This window comes from Fusarium tjaetaba, assembly GCF_013396195.1.
Source record: "Fusarium tjaetaba strain NRRL 66243 chromosome Unknown NRRL66243_c0000084, whole genome shotgun sequence".
NCBI classification, from domain to species: domain Eukaryota; kingdom Fungi; phylum Ascomycota; class Sordariomycetes; order Hypocreales; family Nectriaceae; genus Fusarium; species Fusarium tjaetaba.
This window is the reverse complement of record NW_023501280.1, coordinates 182,222-196,649: the sequence shown is the minus strand read 5'-3', so window position 1 is coordinate 196,649 and position 14,428 is coordinate 182,222. Positions and strand designations below refer to the sequence as shown.

General features: G+C 51.0%; 4 protein-coding genes across 4 annotated transcripts; 1 reads left to right on the top strand and 3 right to left on the bottom strand.

Moving 5' to 3' along the window:
* Positions 1 to 64: 64 nt before the first annotated feature.
* FTJAE_4340 (uncharacterized protein) lies at positions 65 to 5,852 on the bottom strand (the record flags this gene model as incomplete). Its single annotated transcript, XM_037350735.1, has 3 exons — positions 65 to 2,943; positions 2,996 to 4,592; positions 4,647 to 5,852. The coding sequence occupies 3 exons, from the start codon at positions 5,850 to 5,852 to the stop codon at positions 65 to 67; spliced, it is 5,682 nt and encodes a 1,893-aa protein (XP_037208587.1).
* Positions 5,853 to 6,977: 1,125 nt separating this feature from the next.
* FTJAE_4339 (uncharacterized protein) lies at positions 6,978 to 8,120 on the bottom strand (the record flags this gene model as incomplete). The annotated part of the gene is made up of 2 exons (XM_037350733.1): positions 6,978 to 7,372; positions 7,424 to 8,120. 2 exons carry the CDS (start codon positions 8,118 to 8,120, stop codon positions 6,978 to 6,980), a joined length of 1,092 nt encoding a protein of 363 aa, XP_037208586.1.
* Positions 8,121 to 10,096: 1,976 nt separating this feature from the next.
* On the bottom strand, positions 10,097 to 11,380 carry FTJAE_4338 (triacylglycerol lipase; the record flags this gene model as incomplete). The annotated part of the gene is made up of 2 exons (XM_037350732.1): positions 10,097 to 11,066; positions 11,184 to 11,380. 2 exons carry the CDS (start codon positions 11,378 to 11,380, stop codon positions 10,097 to 10,099), a joined length of 1,167 nt encoding a protein of 388 aa, XP_037208585.1.
* Positions 11,381 to 12,389: 1,009 nt separating this feature from the next.
* Positions 12,390 to 14,354, top strand: FTJAE_4337 (drug facilitator PEP5; the record flags this gene model as incomplete). Its single annotated transcript, XM_037350731.1, has 4 exons — positions 12,390 to 12,548; positions 12,622 to 12,849; positions 12,913 to 13,037; positions 13,091 to 14,354. 4 exons carry the CDS (start codon positions 12,390 to 12,392, stop codon positions 14,352 to 14,354), a joined length of 1,776 nt encoding a protein of 591 aa, XP_037208584.1.
* Positions 14,355 to 14,428: the final 74 nt, after the last annotated feature.

The following is a 14,428-nucleotide window of genomic DNA, read 5'->3' as shown; positions in this document are numbered from 1 at the left end:
CATTTAACGCCTCATGAAATCCAATACACCTCACATAATCCCTCACTATTTATTATTTTCCAGGTCAAAGATTGAGGTTCGCAGTGCCATCCCTAAAAACGTACTGCTGTTGCCGCTGTACTGGGCGTGGGGTAGGGTCTGGCCCCTCAGGGTGAAGCTTCTTCACCCTCTGCCAGTGATGCAAGAGATGCTTCTCAAAATAGTTCTTGCGGTCATAGACATAAGGCACTCGTTCTGTGCCATTGCAGAACAAGCATTCGAGGCCGCCCTTGTGGTTTCGTAGACCTGCCAGACCTTGGCGTAGAGAACGAAGGCGCTCCCATTCAGAGATGAACTCTACAAGCTCAAATGGCATCGAGTCACCCCAGTCGGGAGGGTCTTGGGGTAGGTTGAGATCAACTTGGACATATGGGTGAAATTTGTTGGCTTCAGTGCTGGCAGACTCCGATTGCTGAGTGTTCCCCGGCTCTGAGTTTAGCTTGTCGCGCTTATCTCGCTTATCACGGGACGAACGAGACTCAGCCTCAGCTTGTTGATTGGAGGCCGGTGGCGCGGATGGCTGTGATGCCGGAGGTGCTGAAGACTCTGGCCGGGGAGGTAGGGCCCGTTGCTCATGAGGGCTTGCTACTGATTGTATCGACGAGGGCCCAGGTCCAGCAGTTGGTTCAACTTGCCGAAGTGGCGCTGGATGATAGGCAGCTCCCGGCGCTGGTCGTTGGGGTTGTTGAGAGAATCCCGGTGGCGATCCAGCACCTCCTTGCCGGGGTTGAGGAAGCTGAGGTGGATGTACTCCAGCAGTAGATGGTTCATGGCGTTGCGGACTGCTAGCAATGGTGGAGTAGGGGTTGTAAGAAGACTGGTATTGTCGTTCTTGTGGCCTGTTACTCGACACTAAAGGCGGCAGTAGGTTCGGATCTTGGAGTTGCGGATCGATGTCCGCGAGTTGCCGAGGAGGAGGAAGATTCGAAACTTGGCTTGATGATGGTTGGTTCCAGTGTGGTGATGAGTAAGATTGAGATGCGCTATGAGTTGCTGGTTGGTAGGGAGGCCGCTGCTCGTTTTGCCTGTGGCCAGAGGCTGATCGAGAGTGGCTTGAGGGTGCGGATTGATAATGAGACGACGAAGGTCGTTCAGCAGATGCCCCGCCCTGCTGTGCCTGTACTTGGTTGTTTTGATATGCGGTTGGCCACTCGTGGCTGGTACGGAGAGGCGCCGTTTGCTGTGAGGGGACTGTTGGTACGTTTGGTAACTGGCCCGCTTGTGGTGGAGGTTGTGTTACAGGGGCGGCATACGGGCTGGTAAAGGATGGACGAGATGTATGTGATGTCTGGTTGTGAGTTTGGGCGGAAGGAATGGGGGGAGAAGCCTGCGGAGGCGGCGGCAGCACCTGATTACGATTGCCGTGAGGAGACTCATGCATATGTCTGTGCATCAAGTGTGCCAGAGAAGGAGTGCGTTGAGTAGGTCTCTCAACTGGCGGAATTTGCGCCTGCGTGTCATACTGCTGCGTTGGGGCTGGCTGAGGAGCGGCATGATATTGTTGGGCGGGTTGTGGCTGTTGATATTGCACCACAGGCTGCTGTTGGTAAGCTTGCGGCGACTGGGTATAAGACTGTGCTGGCGATTGCTGCGCCTGGTACTGCGCATTCTGATATTGCGATGGGGCCGCCTGTTGAGACGGATATTGCTGCTGGGAATCAGGTCGTGGATAGTGAATCGAAGATGTAGTGGACATGGGGGAAGCATGCGATTGGCTTGGCTGATATTGATTCTGATGTGACTGTTGGGGATCGGCTGTCTGCTGTAATCGCCCTTGCGTATGCCAGTACTGAGTCGTGGGAGGAGGTTCAGGTATCCGTGCTGTCTGATCATAACTTGCTCGCCGAGACGAGGTCTCTGTTTGGCTGGGTGCAGCGCTCGTGTAGTCAGTCAGGAGCTGTTGTTGAGGAACCTGCGCTTGTCGTGGCTGGGGCTGTTGTAGATGTGCATACTGCTCAGGAGGTGGCTGGCGATATGCTTGGCTTATTGGACTCGGCCCTGCGCTGTATGGAGGGCGTGACGCATAGTTATCAATCTCCATGGGTCCTGGCAACGGCTGTGTCGGCGGGGTTGGGAGTGATCCAGAGCCAAGCTGCCTACCGAAGTTCCGATTCGGGTTTGCCACTTGTGCTTGGTGCTGATCTGGCAGAGGCGTGTTTGTCACAGCTGGGGTGTATATTGCTGCATGTGCTCTCTCTACATCCCCTTGCACAGGCCTGTGTGTCGCATCATAAGATCTCCGATCCCACGCCTGCCCAACCGACGTATTCGACGGTTCATCCCGCCTCAGTGCTGCCAGCGCGATGTCAACCGCCGTCAGGCGATCCGCGTCAGTACGTTGGGCTGCTGTCGTTCGTTGCTGGCTGTCGGTCACGTCAGCTGCGAGAGCGGCAGTCAACTGTTGGATAACTTGGGCTCGGGAAGCCTGCCGTGATAACATGCGTGCGGCAGCGGCAGTGTTTTCAGCGTCCGAGTCATCATCTGAAATGTCAATAACGATTATGGGCTTTTTCTCCTCCTTGACATCGTCACCGGGTAATGGCCGTGGCGGATTCCTGGTGCTTGCAGGCCTTGGCACTGGCGAGGGTATTGGCAAGGGGCGAGAGACATTACTGGGGTGCGGAACAGACTGGTGCCTCGGCGGCGCTGATGGTGCTCTTTGAGCTGGAAGCGGAGGCGGAGGGTCGGCACTGGGCTGGGGAGCCTGTGGCTGGACAGGAGTAGCTTGTTGCCGGGCAGGAGCAGCTGGTTGCTGAATAGGAGCAGCTGGTTGCTGGATAGGGGCAGCTTGAGAGTCGTCTTCCAAAACTGGAGCAGGCTCATCATCCTGAGGCTCAAATGCCGTGTCAAGTTCCGTTTGAATTTCGTCGGAGACTGGAGGTGGAACTTCAGGTTCCGCTGGGGCTGGGGCTCATTAGCTTTAAATTCCGAGTTTGCATGCGGCGAGTAGTCATACCAGTTACAGGCGCCTGAGGCTTGGTCTGAGCAGGCTTGTTCGGGTGCTGTTCAGTTGGCTTTGGCGGAGGTGGATTTGATTCCTTCTCAGCTGGCCTCGACCCTGTTGGCTTTGGTGCCGCCGGCTTTGAGACGGGTTGGCTAGGCTCCTTCTCAGCAGGTGTCCCTGATGCTGCCCTCGTTACTGTTGGCCGCGGAGCCGTTGGCTTGGCTCTTGTCTGGACCTGATTGGTTTGACGATTCTCGGCAGGCCTCGGTGCTGATGGACTTGGTGCAGTCTGGTTTGATTCTTTCTCAGCTGGTTTCGACGCTGCTCTTGCTACTGGTGGCTTTGGGGTAGACTGGCTTGCGTTCTTCTCGGCTGGTCTCGCTGTTGCTGGCTTTGCTGCTGATGGCTTCGGAGCAGGCTGGTTTGATTCTTTTTCTGCAGGTCTTGCGGGCTTTGGTCTGAGATCTGAAGCAGCCGGGGTCTTCGAACCCGACGATCTTTGTGCTGCTGGTGCATGCTGATTAGGACCTTTCCCCGCCGGTCTCGAAGGATTCGCCGCCCCTGGCTTTGAGCTTGATGGCTTCGGCCCTGCTGGCTTATGAGACGGTGGTTTCGATGCAGGCCGACTATTTGAGTCTTTCTCGTTTGATTTTGCAGGGGCCGGCGTTGCTGGCTTCGAGGTTGCGGCCTGGTTAGGTTTGGATGTGCCCGAGGTATTATGGTGGCCAATCATCCTCAGCACTTGAGGCTTCAGTGCTGCTGCCCTGTGTGCTGCCATTTGTTCCGGCGTAGGGATTACCTTGGGAACCTCTGTATTTGGTGCTGTATCTGTTGGGGCTTCTGTTGGTGCATCTGTTGCTGGGGCCTGCTTCTTAGAATTTGTCTTGGCCTTGCTGGATTTTGAGGTCTTGTTTCCACTCGACTTGGTCTTTCTCTTCTTCGACTTCGCTTCTTCTGGTTCTGGAGCCTGAGATACAGTTCGCTCTTTGTGAGGGACTCCCTCGCCATCTTCGTCATCTTCCTGCAAAGCTGTTCTGGCCGGGTCAGCCTTTATGTATCTGTCAACCTCTTTGATGTGAGGAAGAAGATCGTTGTTGAGCTTTGGGTTGAATCTCCGCAAGTCCTTTGCGTCAATCCAGTCGATGGCACTCCTGTTAGGAAAGTCTCGACCGTCAAAGTACATGACTGGAAACATGCGTTCATTGACGAGACGATTCCCAGTCTCATAAGGTTTGGCCCATTTGTATTCTCCAGATACTTTATCAAACTGGTAACAGGGAGGAAGGGTGTCGGCCAAGCCGCAGGTTTCGATAGATCCAGGGATGCCGATCTTGTCGAAACTGCCCATTGGAAGAATGAGGACAGCAAGCCATTCCTTGGTCTTGTCCCAGTATGTCAAATAGACCTTTCCGCATTTCGGGTCAGTGATTCCCTTGAATTCGTCGGTGCCTGTCGTGTCCTGATGTCGCTGACTTAGTCGAGTCTGGCGTCGTGTTGACTCTGTTGTCGGTGCATCCTTTTGTGTCTCTTTGTTGGGAGAAGATGCTCGTTCGGACTTTTGGCGTTTGGTTTTCGTCACTGGGCTCGAGAAGTTTCCCTTGCGTTTGGTCTGACAAGGTTGGTAAGTAATATATCAAACATAGTTGGAGGTGAATCATCTTACTCCTCCTGATCTCGTTTGTCGTGGTGATGTGGGGGCTTCTTCAGGTTCAGAGAATTCGGCTTCAGATACCTCATCCTCTTCTTCTGACGATTCATCCTCGTCTTCGTCCTCATTTTCATCCTCTTCTTCATCCTCCCCTTCTACTTCTTCCTCGTCATCAGATTCGTCATCAGACTCGTCCGCTTGTACCGTGATGGTTTCAGCGGCTGGAGTCGGTGATGGACTGAAGGTATATCTGGCCCGACGAGCGGAAATATCTTCGCGAGCTGCAGTAGCTCGGCTCGATGTCTTTATTCGATTGCGAGGCTTTCGAGTCCTGCTTGCGATAGGCTTATCGTCCACAGGTTCTCTCTCGACTGGTTCTGGTTCTACTTCTGCCACTTGGTCGCCATCAGGCTCTTCAGCGCTGTCCGCATCAGCTGCCCCATCGGCGGACATCCTCTCCATAGGCTCTTCCACTGCCGGTTCCTCAACAATTTCATCTCCAGCAGTTTCTTCTTCCGCAGGTTCCTCATTTGTAGGAACCGTTTCGAAAGGTTCGGCTGTTGTTGGCGTTTCTGTAGGCGGCTCTTCTATGGGTTCTTCGTTGTGGGGTTCATTCTCAACAGGTTCTTGCATCACACTGTCCTCCTGGGGTAAGATGTCTTCGGCAGGTTCGTGATGAGCACCGTCTTCCATGGTGTCATCTATGGTGTCATCCATCAGGCTATCGTCAAACATTGGTCTATCGTCCATCTCATCATCTGCAGAAACGGGAACGATAGGTGCTGGTTCAGGAAACTCGGGTTCGACGGGCGCGCTCTCAACTCGATCAGTCCCAAGCCTCGTAGTGTCAGGCGTCATCTGGAATTGAGACTGTCCGCTGGATGGTCCCATGAGTTGAAAGAGATAGTCGCGGAACGAGTCCATGGTTTGCCGAACCTTCTCCGCGTGGATTCTCTCATAGTGCTCGATGTTGTTCTTTTGGTCGATTTCCAGTTCCTTCTTCTGACCGCCCAGCTCAATCAGGTTTTCCTGAAGCCTGGACATTTGATCCGGCGGCGCCGACGGTAATTCGGACCATATTTGCGCGATGCGATCTTGAATGGATCTCAACTTGTCCTCATAAATCTCAGTTGGCGATTTGATTGCCGCGAAAACGGCGTCATAGCGATAGACGGCATCTTTGACATCCCGAAACTGTCGCAGAGGCTCCTGGCCTGCCATTTTGGCTGACTCCTCCGTCGGTCGCGTTATCGCATCAGCATGCTCAGAGTGCGCTGAGTCCTTGGGTAATGGTTGTTGTCTGCGCGCCTATCACTTGATGAGGCTCACAAAGCGTCGTCGAGTGGGCGGGAGGAGAGTGAGATTGTTGTTGATTGATTGAATTTGGAGAGTTGCAATCTGTAGCTGCTACGCTGACGATTGCAGCTCAGGCCAGAAAATTGCAGCTAAGGGGGCTAGTGGCGGTGGGATCTAGTCCTATATGGGACTAGATATAGGCTTCTCATTGGGCCTGGAAGCCCAGCTGTAACGAAATGCAAACATATCTTAGGTCATAGCTCTTAAAAATGGAGCTCCAATCTCGGCAAGTAAAAAGCAAAATAATTTATTGATGCCTTGGGCAAATAGTCTCTCGATAGCGCTCATCGTCGAGCAAAAACGCTTCAACTCATCAGGAAAACACGAAAGGCGGTCAAATCTCGCCACAAAAGCTGAGTTCCACGCGTTGCGGATATACTGTAAACACACGAGACGAACTTGCAGCCTCATTCCAATTCCACGGCGGAAGATCCCGGCCACCTTAGCTCAGCATCTCTGTACCAGATCAGACTAAGCAGGTTGGGAATAGCTTAGCGCCTGAGCCGGGGGCAAAACTCGGTTAGAAGGTAAGCCGCGTTAAAGATCCCGACAGCCCCGCTTGTTGTCTGCTCGTTGTCTCACACGTGCCACTATCTTGAATACCCTATAGCTAGTGTAAAAGCTATTATTAGGTATATTATACTTTACTCAAGCTAACTTTATAAGAGACTCCCGGCCTTGAAGTTAAGTTTTCTTTTATTATATTTATGTATTTATTAAATCCATTCAAGCTCTCTAACCTGTTTATAAGTAATGGTCTTAGACTATTAGTATCCTCTTTCCACATACGTAATTCAAAACTGCGACGGTATTACATCACGATGTCGGTGTTGTGAGCAATAGCACTTTCATACATGCAGTAAGGCGAATCATAGCAATTGCTAACTTCAAATAATGTAGACTATGAGATACACGCTGACCATATACTCAGACATTGATGAACAATCTATCAAGCGCACTTGAGGTACTCATGCACGTATACTTGAGCTACTATGAGCTCATAGATTGAAACAACGCGCAAGGACTCCCTTCAAAATCCTTCAATTCAAGCCCTTTCGCGTGTGCAAGCGTCAAACTGACGCGTGAGAACAAGAACTTGTTCAATGTACAAGGATGATCCGTGGACCTTCCAGGCACGCGCCAAGGTCGCGCCGCGAAGCCGAGAATCATACTCCGTGCATCTTCAACTCTCCATCCATCGAATGGCATCGATGGTCTAACAGGCGTGAGACCTCTTGTCCGCATCTGCTTCATCAGTGAGCCGAGAAGCATACTGGCGCATGTTTCTGAGCAGCCGGCTTTGCCTTCGAGGAGATCTTGTTGGAGGTTGTATAGATGGCCGAAGAGAGTATTGAGAACGAATTGACGATTGTCATCAATTTTATCTATAAATCAATTAGTATTTCTGAGGGAAAAGTGTTGGACCGTGTCGTTACCTAATATTGGCTGGGGTATTGGTAGGTCAACCACGTATTTGCCATTGTCATATAAGAGCAGCATCTTCGTCGCGGTTGTAAATAATGATTCTTGTCTGAAAACCCAAGAAATAAACAGCCATCGCATCGGATCTTGCTTGACGAACTCTTCCGGCGGTCCGAGATAGCTCACCCAAGCAGCAAAGACCAGCTCCATGATCTCGTGACAGCCGTAGTAATCGACAATAATCGCTATGTGCGAGAGCGTCTCCACTGATATCCGTTTCGGCACCTCGCGATGGTGACCGTGGATGATGTCGAGCAAGATCACGAGTGCCTCGGCATCCCATTCGCTAGCTTGCAGCTCATAGAGCCCTTGATCATTTGGCCGAGACTCTTTGAATTGGCTTTCCAGCATCGCCCGGAAAACCGGTGAGACAAGACTCAGATGTCTCGACGAAACCCGGAATTCGACCTGCGTAGACCCGCCCTCTTCTAATAAACCTCTCGGATAACTCTGGTCGTTATCCAAAGTCATCGGTGAGTCGCGTCGTGCCTTTGTTGTTTCCATCAACCCCGCCTCATCGGACCCAAGCCGTTCATACTCCGGCTCCGAGTCCACTTGGACCTCATTTTCCTCTTGTAGATGCGCGTTGGGGTTTTGCAGAATGAGTAGAGTATCGGCACGAGGGTCAAACGTGAACGGCGACGGCTTCATTTTGGTTTACGGGTTTGTTTTGTTATGATTTGTAACTGGTAGGTTTTCATTGATTGAGGGGAAGCTGAGGCTTGGTATGCAACATGGCTGCGTCATCTGATCAAGTTGGAGTAAGTGATGAGCATCCAACATCAGCCGCTAGACCAATCGAGGCGGGATTTGGAGTCGCACAATACCGACGACCGCCGGCCATAATACCGAAATGCCGCTGACATTTGAGAATCTATTACAAAGCGTCCAGCACTCTCACATACACAATATCTCTGTAGAACTTATCCTTCGTGGCCTGGCCCTTTCGGCCTGGACTAAATGGATGCTTTGGTGCAGACAAGACCTCGCGCAAAATGATCACGAAAAGTCTGGTTGCATCTCATAGTTTCTAATCTTGGCTAGCATTGACAACAAGTGACAACAAAAGACCTGACGACAAACTAATGAGGACTCGCTTGATATGTGTTGTTCTAATGCGAGGCTGTTGCCTTTGGCGACCCGGCACCAATTCAATGGTGTTATCCACCACGACCATCAGCCATGAATCCTGTCTTCAAGCATCTTCTCATACAGTGCGCTGAATATGAGTGCCTGGATAACTCACCATACTTGGGCCTTTGGTGATTTGTCAGGCTCTTCTCATCACACACGAGCAACGAACGAGTAGAGAATGATTGGCAGCGATTGAATGTCAACGTGACCTGCCCCACGCCCAGAGAGGTTAGCAAGACGAGAAACGATTGCTTGGTGATGTATGCAACTATCATGTTATTCCCAAATGGCCATACTCGCATGAGTCTTAGTTGGTCACAGAATCATCCAGTTCCGGGTCATCCGATCAGTGTGGCCGCTTCTTCGAAAGACGGCGGGCATTTTTGGTTGATTCTCTCCTCAAAGACCCTGCATATAACCTGGCATGCTTGTGATACTTCCCGTTGCTGGCTTGAACTTGGGTCTGATCGTGGGGTGTGAACGTTGCGAGCAAGCCACCTATGGCATCTCGAAGGGACATAAACGGCCATGGGCAAGATGCGTCGGATACTTCGGCTGTTAAAACGCTCAGATTATCAAGCAGTTATTACTCGCCGCTAGTTATACAAATCGGTTGGCGAGTTGACTTACCCGGCCACGGTATCAAGATCTTACTTCTTCAAGTCCTACGACATCTCGACTAGCATATGACAACAAGAAGGAATTTATTTGGAGAACAAACGATAGAGATTGCCGTGCAAGGCCTTCAAGCCCTCGGTAGTAGAGTATGGCTGTATCGGGAGACCAGGTCGAGAATTCTTGTCAAATATATAATGGCAGTCATTGAGACCTCATGGGTTAGACAGCCGCTTCAAGTAGGATACTGGTAATTCAGACAAGTTAATGACCTCGCCCGTTTATGTGTGAAAAGGAACCCAGACATACCAATTCAGAACGGAAGTTTGTAGGAATTCAGGCAAGGGGCATCAATAGATTGGGAATCTGGTGCTGGAAGACCAGACTACTGTGGTATGCACCGATCTGAGGTTGTACTGCACATACCATGAGTGGCTGATGCCCGAGTGTCTCGGGATCTACCCAGAATGCAACTCGGGCCCTTTCCGATATACTTTGCAAGGTTAGGGTATGTAAGGTGGCATTCAAAGCATGCCTATCCCTGTACCAACTCTATCCACCGGTTTGTTTACCAACCTCGGTCAGACACAATCCAGGCATACGCTCCAAAGAGTCTAGATTCTCTTGGCACTGGATATTACAAATGGATCGATATTGATAAGTTTGTGCCATTCTATCTTTCATTTACAGTGCGCTGTAATGAGTCACTCTTACCAGTAATTTCTGAAGTAGGCAATTCCCCAAACTCAAGCCGGATTTAATAATACACAAGGTGCTGGAGGAACATTGAGCTAAGGCATATCGATATCTAAGTTTAATGAAATAACTAGCTATTGACTGATCCAAGAACTGACGCAAGTCTGTCTATGATATTCTCTTCAAGCATCAAAGACAGTGTTAAGAAGCCACTCACCGAGCAGGTTGCAATATGCTTCTGTCTTGAGCTCTGCATCCTTTATCGTCTCTTTGTCTCCAACCCTCTCACGCATGGGAAGACTATCGAAACCATGTAGGACATCCGGCACCAGGAGCCATCTGACGCTGCCGTCAGGAAAGGTTTCCTGCCAAGCGAATCGCTTATCTTCCAACTCCAGCTCCCCAGGTTTTCCAGGCTCTGAACGCCCGCAACAAGCAATCTCGGAATCAGCGTCCGATATTCCGGAGCCTCCTCTTGCTCGTGCAAGACGGGTTGCACACTCCAGACCCTCCTTTGCCAACATGTCCAACTCCGATGCGATGATGAAAACATGGGGAGGGAGATCATCTGGATCAGCGCACGGTCCAGGACTCACAAAAGGATCTCGCAGGTCTTGTCCGACGGGCAGATAACTCCAATCGAAGAGCGGGGCCATATCGAGGAGGAGATCGCGTGCGGACGTGCGCGGGGAGCCGAGACTAGCATCCGTTTTATACTGGCGCGTAATAATTTTTGCCTCTGGAGAACGGCTGAGATCAAGTGCGCCGTAGACAGAGATGGCTGCACGAGGATAACAGGTGCAGTGGTCAGACTGGAACAGGCGCTGAGACAAGCCCAGGCTCAGATTGCCGCCTGCGCTGAACCCACAGATGGCGACACGTCCGCCGTCTGCCTTGTCAATAGGGAGAGAACCATCATCCAAAGCGGCGTGGTATAGTGATACAAGATCATCTAAGCCAGTAGGGAAGGGGGCTGCTGGGGCTTTGCTGTAGTTCAGTGCAATGACCAACACGGAGTGAGTGTCGGAAAAGGAGCGGTTCCAGGCGTCATCATCCTGGGAGGAGCCTATGCAAAAGCCACCACCATGAATAGTGAACAGTGTTGGAAGTGTTTTGGATGAACCGGCTTCATAGGAAGAGGGAAGAAAAATACTACAAGTTACAACGCTGGTCAGCTCTGGAACGTGAAGAGAGAGACTTCGATATGCAGACACTCCTCGGAAATGAAAACCGAAACCGAAGTGTCGAGGAATCGGGCTGGCAACTTACCGCACAGGCAAATGACCTCTCACATTGTATGTCTTGACAATATTGGGCGCGTTGGCTGAAGTTCTGCTGAACGAGCCCAACCAGTCAATGGTTGTGAGAGTCGCTTGTATTGCCCGGATTTGGACATTGTATGCGACGCGGCGCGTCCAGGGCGGACTCCCCTTTACCAACTGGGCATTAGCGTGAAAATCGGCCATTTCATTTGTGATGGTGGCATCTAAAAAATTCTTCGTGATGTAAGGCGGGACAGACGGGGTTCTTTAACTTGTCACGCAGTCTTGACCAGGTCGTCATTGCCACTCTTCGATTGGCTGTGTGTGAAGTCCACATGGCTGCTCACGATACAGAATTGCAATCTAGATATGGCCTCTAGTAGCGGCTCGATGCCAAGTATTTGCCGTGATGAACAACCGGAATGGAGACAAGATAGTAAGGTTTGGCTGGCCCGAAGCTGTGATTGTTTGATAATGCGTCTCGGTGTCCTCCTGACCGAATATCTGGACGATTCGGGGTGCAAACACCGACTTTTTTGTCTGATGCTATCTCATGTACGGCCAGAGAGCCCTTTAAGTTTGCTTCCCCAAGATCTTGAGACAAGGGGCTGAGCCTCTCCGCAGATTCCGTCTGGGGCCCCATTCGATCCTCCCTCGGCAGAGCCTCGCTTCTGCCGTCTTATCGAAGTCCCCCACGTGGAGCTATCCCTCTCCCCTCATTGTAAATGGACAGCCGCCGCCAATCTCAGCATGGTTCTGGATTCCATACGCGGCAATCACGGCAGATGTTTCGACTCAATCCCATTGACTCCTCCCAATCTTGCACAACATGCTAATTATTTATTGACCGAGGTTTACCTTGTACAATCTTGCGGGGTAGAAGAAGCGAGTGATTACCCCATGCTGACCTGACCATAGCATACCATCTCCTTGCTCCCAGGGCGTTACAGTACCTAGTGTCAAGCCTCCCCGCATTATTTCAATTTCCTGGGGCAATTGCCTTATCACACACAACTAGTCAAAGTTTAATTAGCATCAGCGTAACCTTCCAGTTGGTCAATCTATATAAGCCTGGGCCCCGTCTCCAGGTCAACTAATTTTTCATACTTGTACAACTTCACGTCCCAAGGTGGTAATCTCATCCTCAACCGCCTCTCATTTCTGCCACGATCCATTATTCAATAGTCCTTAAAACCAATTGGAGTTTGTCAACATGGCGTCCGATCCAGAGGTTTCTGCAGCGCCTGCAGGCGACACGAAGAAGTCAGCCCTGCCCACAGATGACCAGCGACCCCCTTCGATTGAATATGTCGAAAACCCCGACCTCGAGCCGACACCCAAAGTCGCTATATCTACAATGTTGGCTGTTTTCGTAAGTTTATCTGTTCAACTTTGCTGTAAGATTGTGATCTGGGCTGTACTAACAGATGACCTCTTCCTTGTAGTTCATGGGCATGACCTACGTTCCCGCCATCGCGACCGGATTCATCATGCCGACCCAGATACTTCAGCAGATCGGTATGACATTGGGAGATACCGAGAACATCGCTTGGATTCCTGGTAGTTGGTCCATTGGCTCTGCCGTCGCCTTCTCCATTGCTGGTGGTTTGAGTGACGTGTTTGGTCGCCGATACGTCCTATTGTGCGGCCAGACTATCATCCTAGTTGGCGGTGTAAGTTGCTAGAAATCTTCTGCAAATGGGGTATTCCTCTAGTCTAACAGAATTGCTGCCTAGATCATCTGTGCTGTTTCACAGACTACACTACACATCGTTGCTGGAACTACTTTCGTAGGCTTTGGTGCTGGCACCATCATGGTCTCGTATCCAGGAATCGCCGAGCTCTTGCCCAACAAGTATAGGTACGTATTTCATTCAACGTCGGCGCGAGGCCAGTTTCTAATCTCATTTCTAGAGGTATTGGCTTGGCGTGGACCGAGTTCTGCATCACTATCCCTTGGGGTTCATTACCCGGCCTCATCGCTACCCAGCTATATCTTAAGGCGAGCTGGAGATGGTGTTATTATATCACCATCATCTACGCTGCCATCTGTCTGATCGGAACCTTCGTCTGCTACTTCCCCCCCTCTCGACCCCAGCATGACTTTGAGAGGACCCGCTGGCAGCAAGTCAAGGAGCTAGACTATATCGGACTTCTCCTCTTTGCTACTGGCCTTACCGTATTCCTGATCGGCGTCACCTTCCTCGGCGCTACCCATAGGTCCATGACCCTCGTTGCGACAACTATCTCGATCGGTGCCTGTGTCTTCATCGCAGCCTTCGTCTACGACTTCACCGTTCCAAAGAAGCCACTTTTCCCCATCAAGATCTTTCGCATGTACCGGGAATTCACTGTGTATCTTGTGGTCCTCTTCGTGTCTGGCATGATCTGGCAGGGAGTTGTCACACTCAACAACCAGGGCACTCTGTTTATGTTCACCAACGATATTGTCGAAATCGGTATCATCTCAGTTCCCGCAAGCATGTCCGGCATCATTGGAGGTTGGATCATGCCTAGTTTGGTTCACAAGCTCAAGCACATCCCGTATCAGTTTGTTTTTGCCCTTGTCCTGCAGACTGTCTTCACCGCAGCATACGCCGCCGTGGTCCCTAACAACAAGACTGGTTGGACTATCCTGCCCATGTTCGGTCAGTCCTGCTTCACCTGGGTTACAGTCTTGTCCTACGTCTCTTCCGGTCTCTTGGTTCCTCAAGAGGACCTCGGAGTCTCGGCCGGTCTTATGGGTACATTCCGTAGCGCTGGTGGATCGCTCGGTAACGCCATGTTCAGCACGATTTTGACCTCTATCGTCAACCGCGACCTCGGCAACAACATTGCTGGGGCTGCTATCGGTGCGGGATACTCTCCCAAAGACCTGCCTACCTTGATCCCAGCTGTCATACAGAATGCAGTCGGCGTTCCTATGGCCATGGCCAAGGTCCCCAACGTAACAGAGCCAGTTCTCCAAGCCACAGCTGCCGCGTTCAAGAACACATACGCTCATGCATTCAGAATCGTGTTTTACTCGACTATCCCCTTGGGTGTACTGGCTATCATCGCGGCCTGCTTTATCCGTGATCCAAGTCACTTGCTTAACAACCATGTGGCTGTCCAGCAAGAGAAGGAAGTCCTCGGAAAGAAGAAGGATATCGAAATGGAGCCCAAGATCATTGATTAAACGCATTAGCATATAGGTAGTTCAGATTGTTATATCATCAAGCAATACATATCTACATATTTGACATGAAGAAT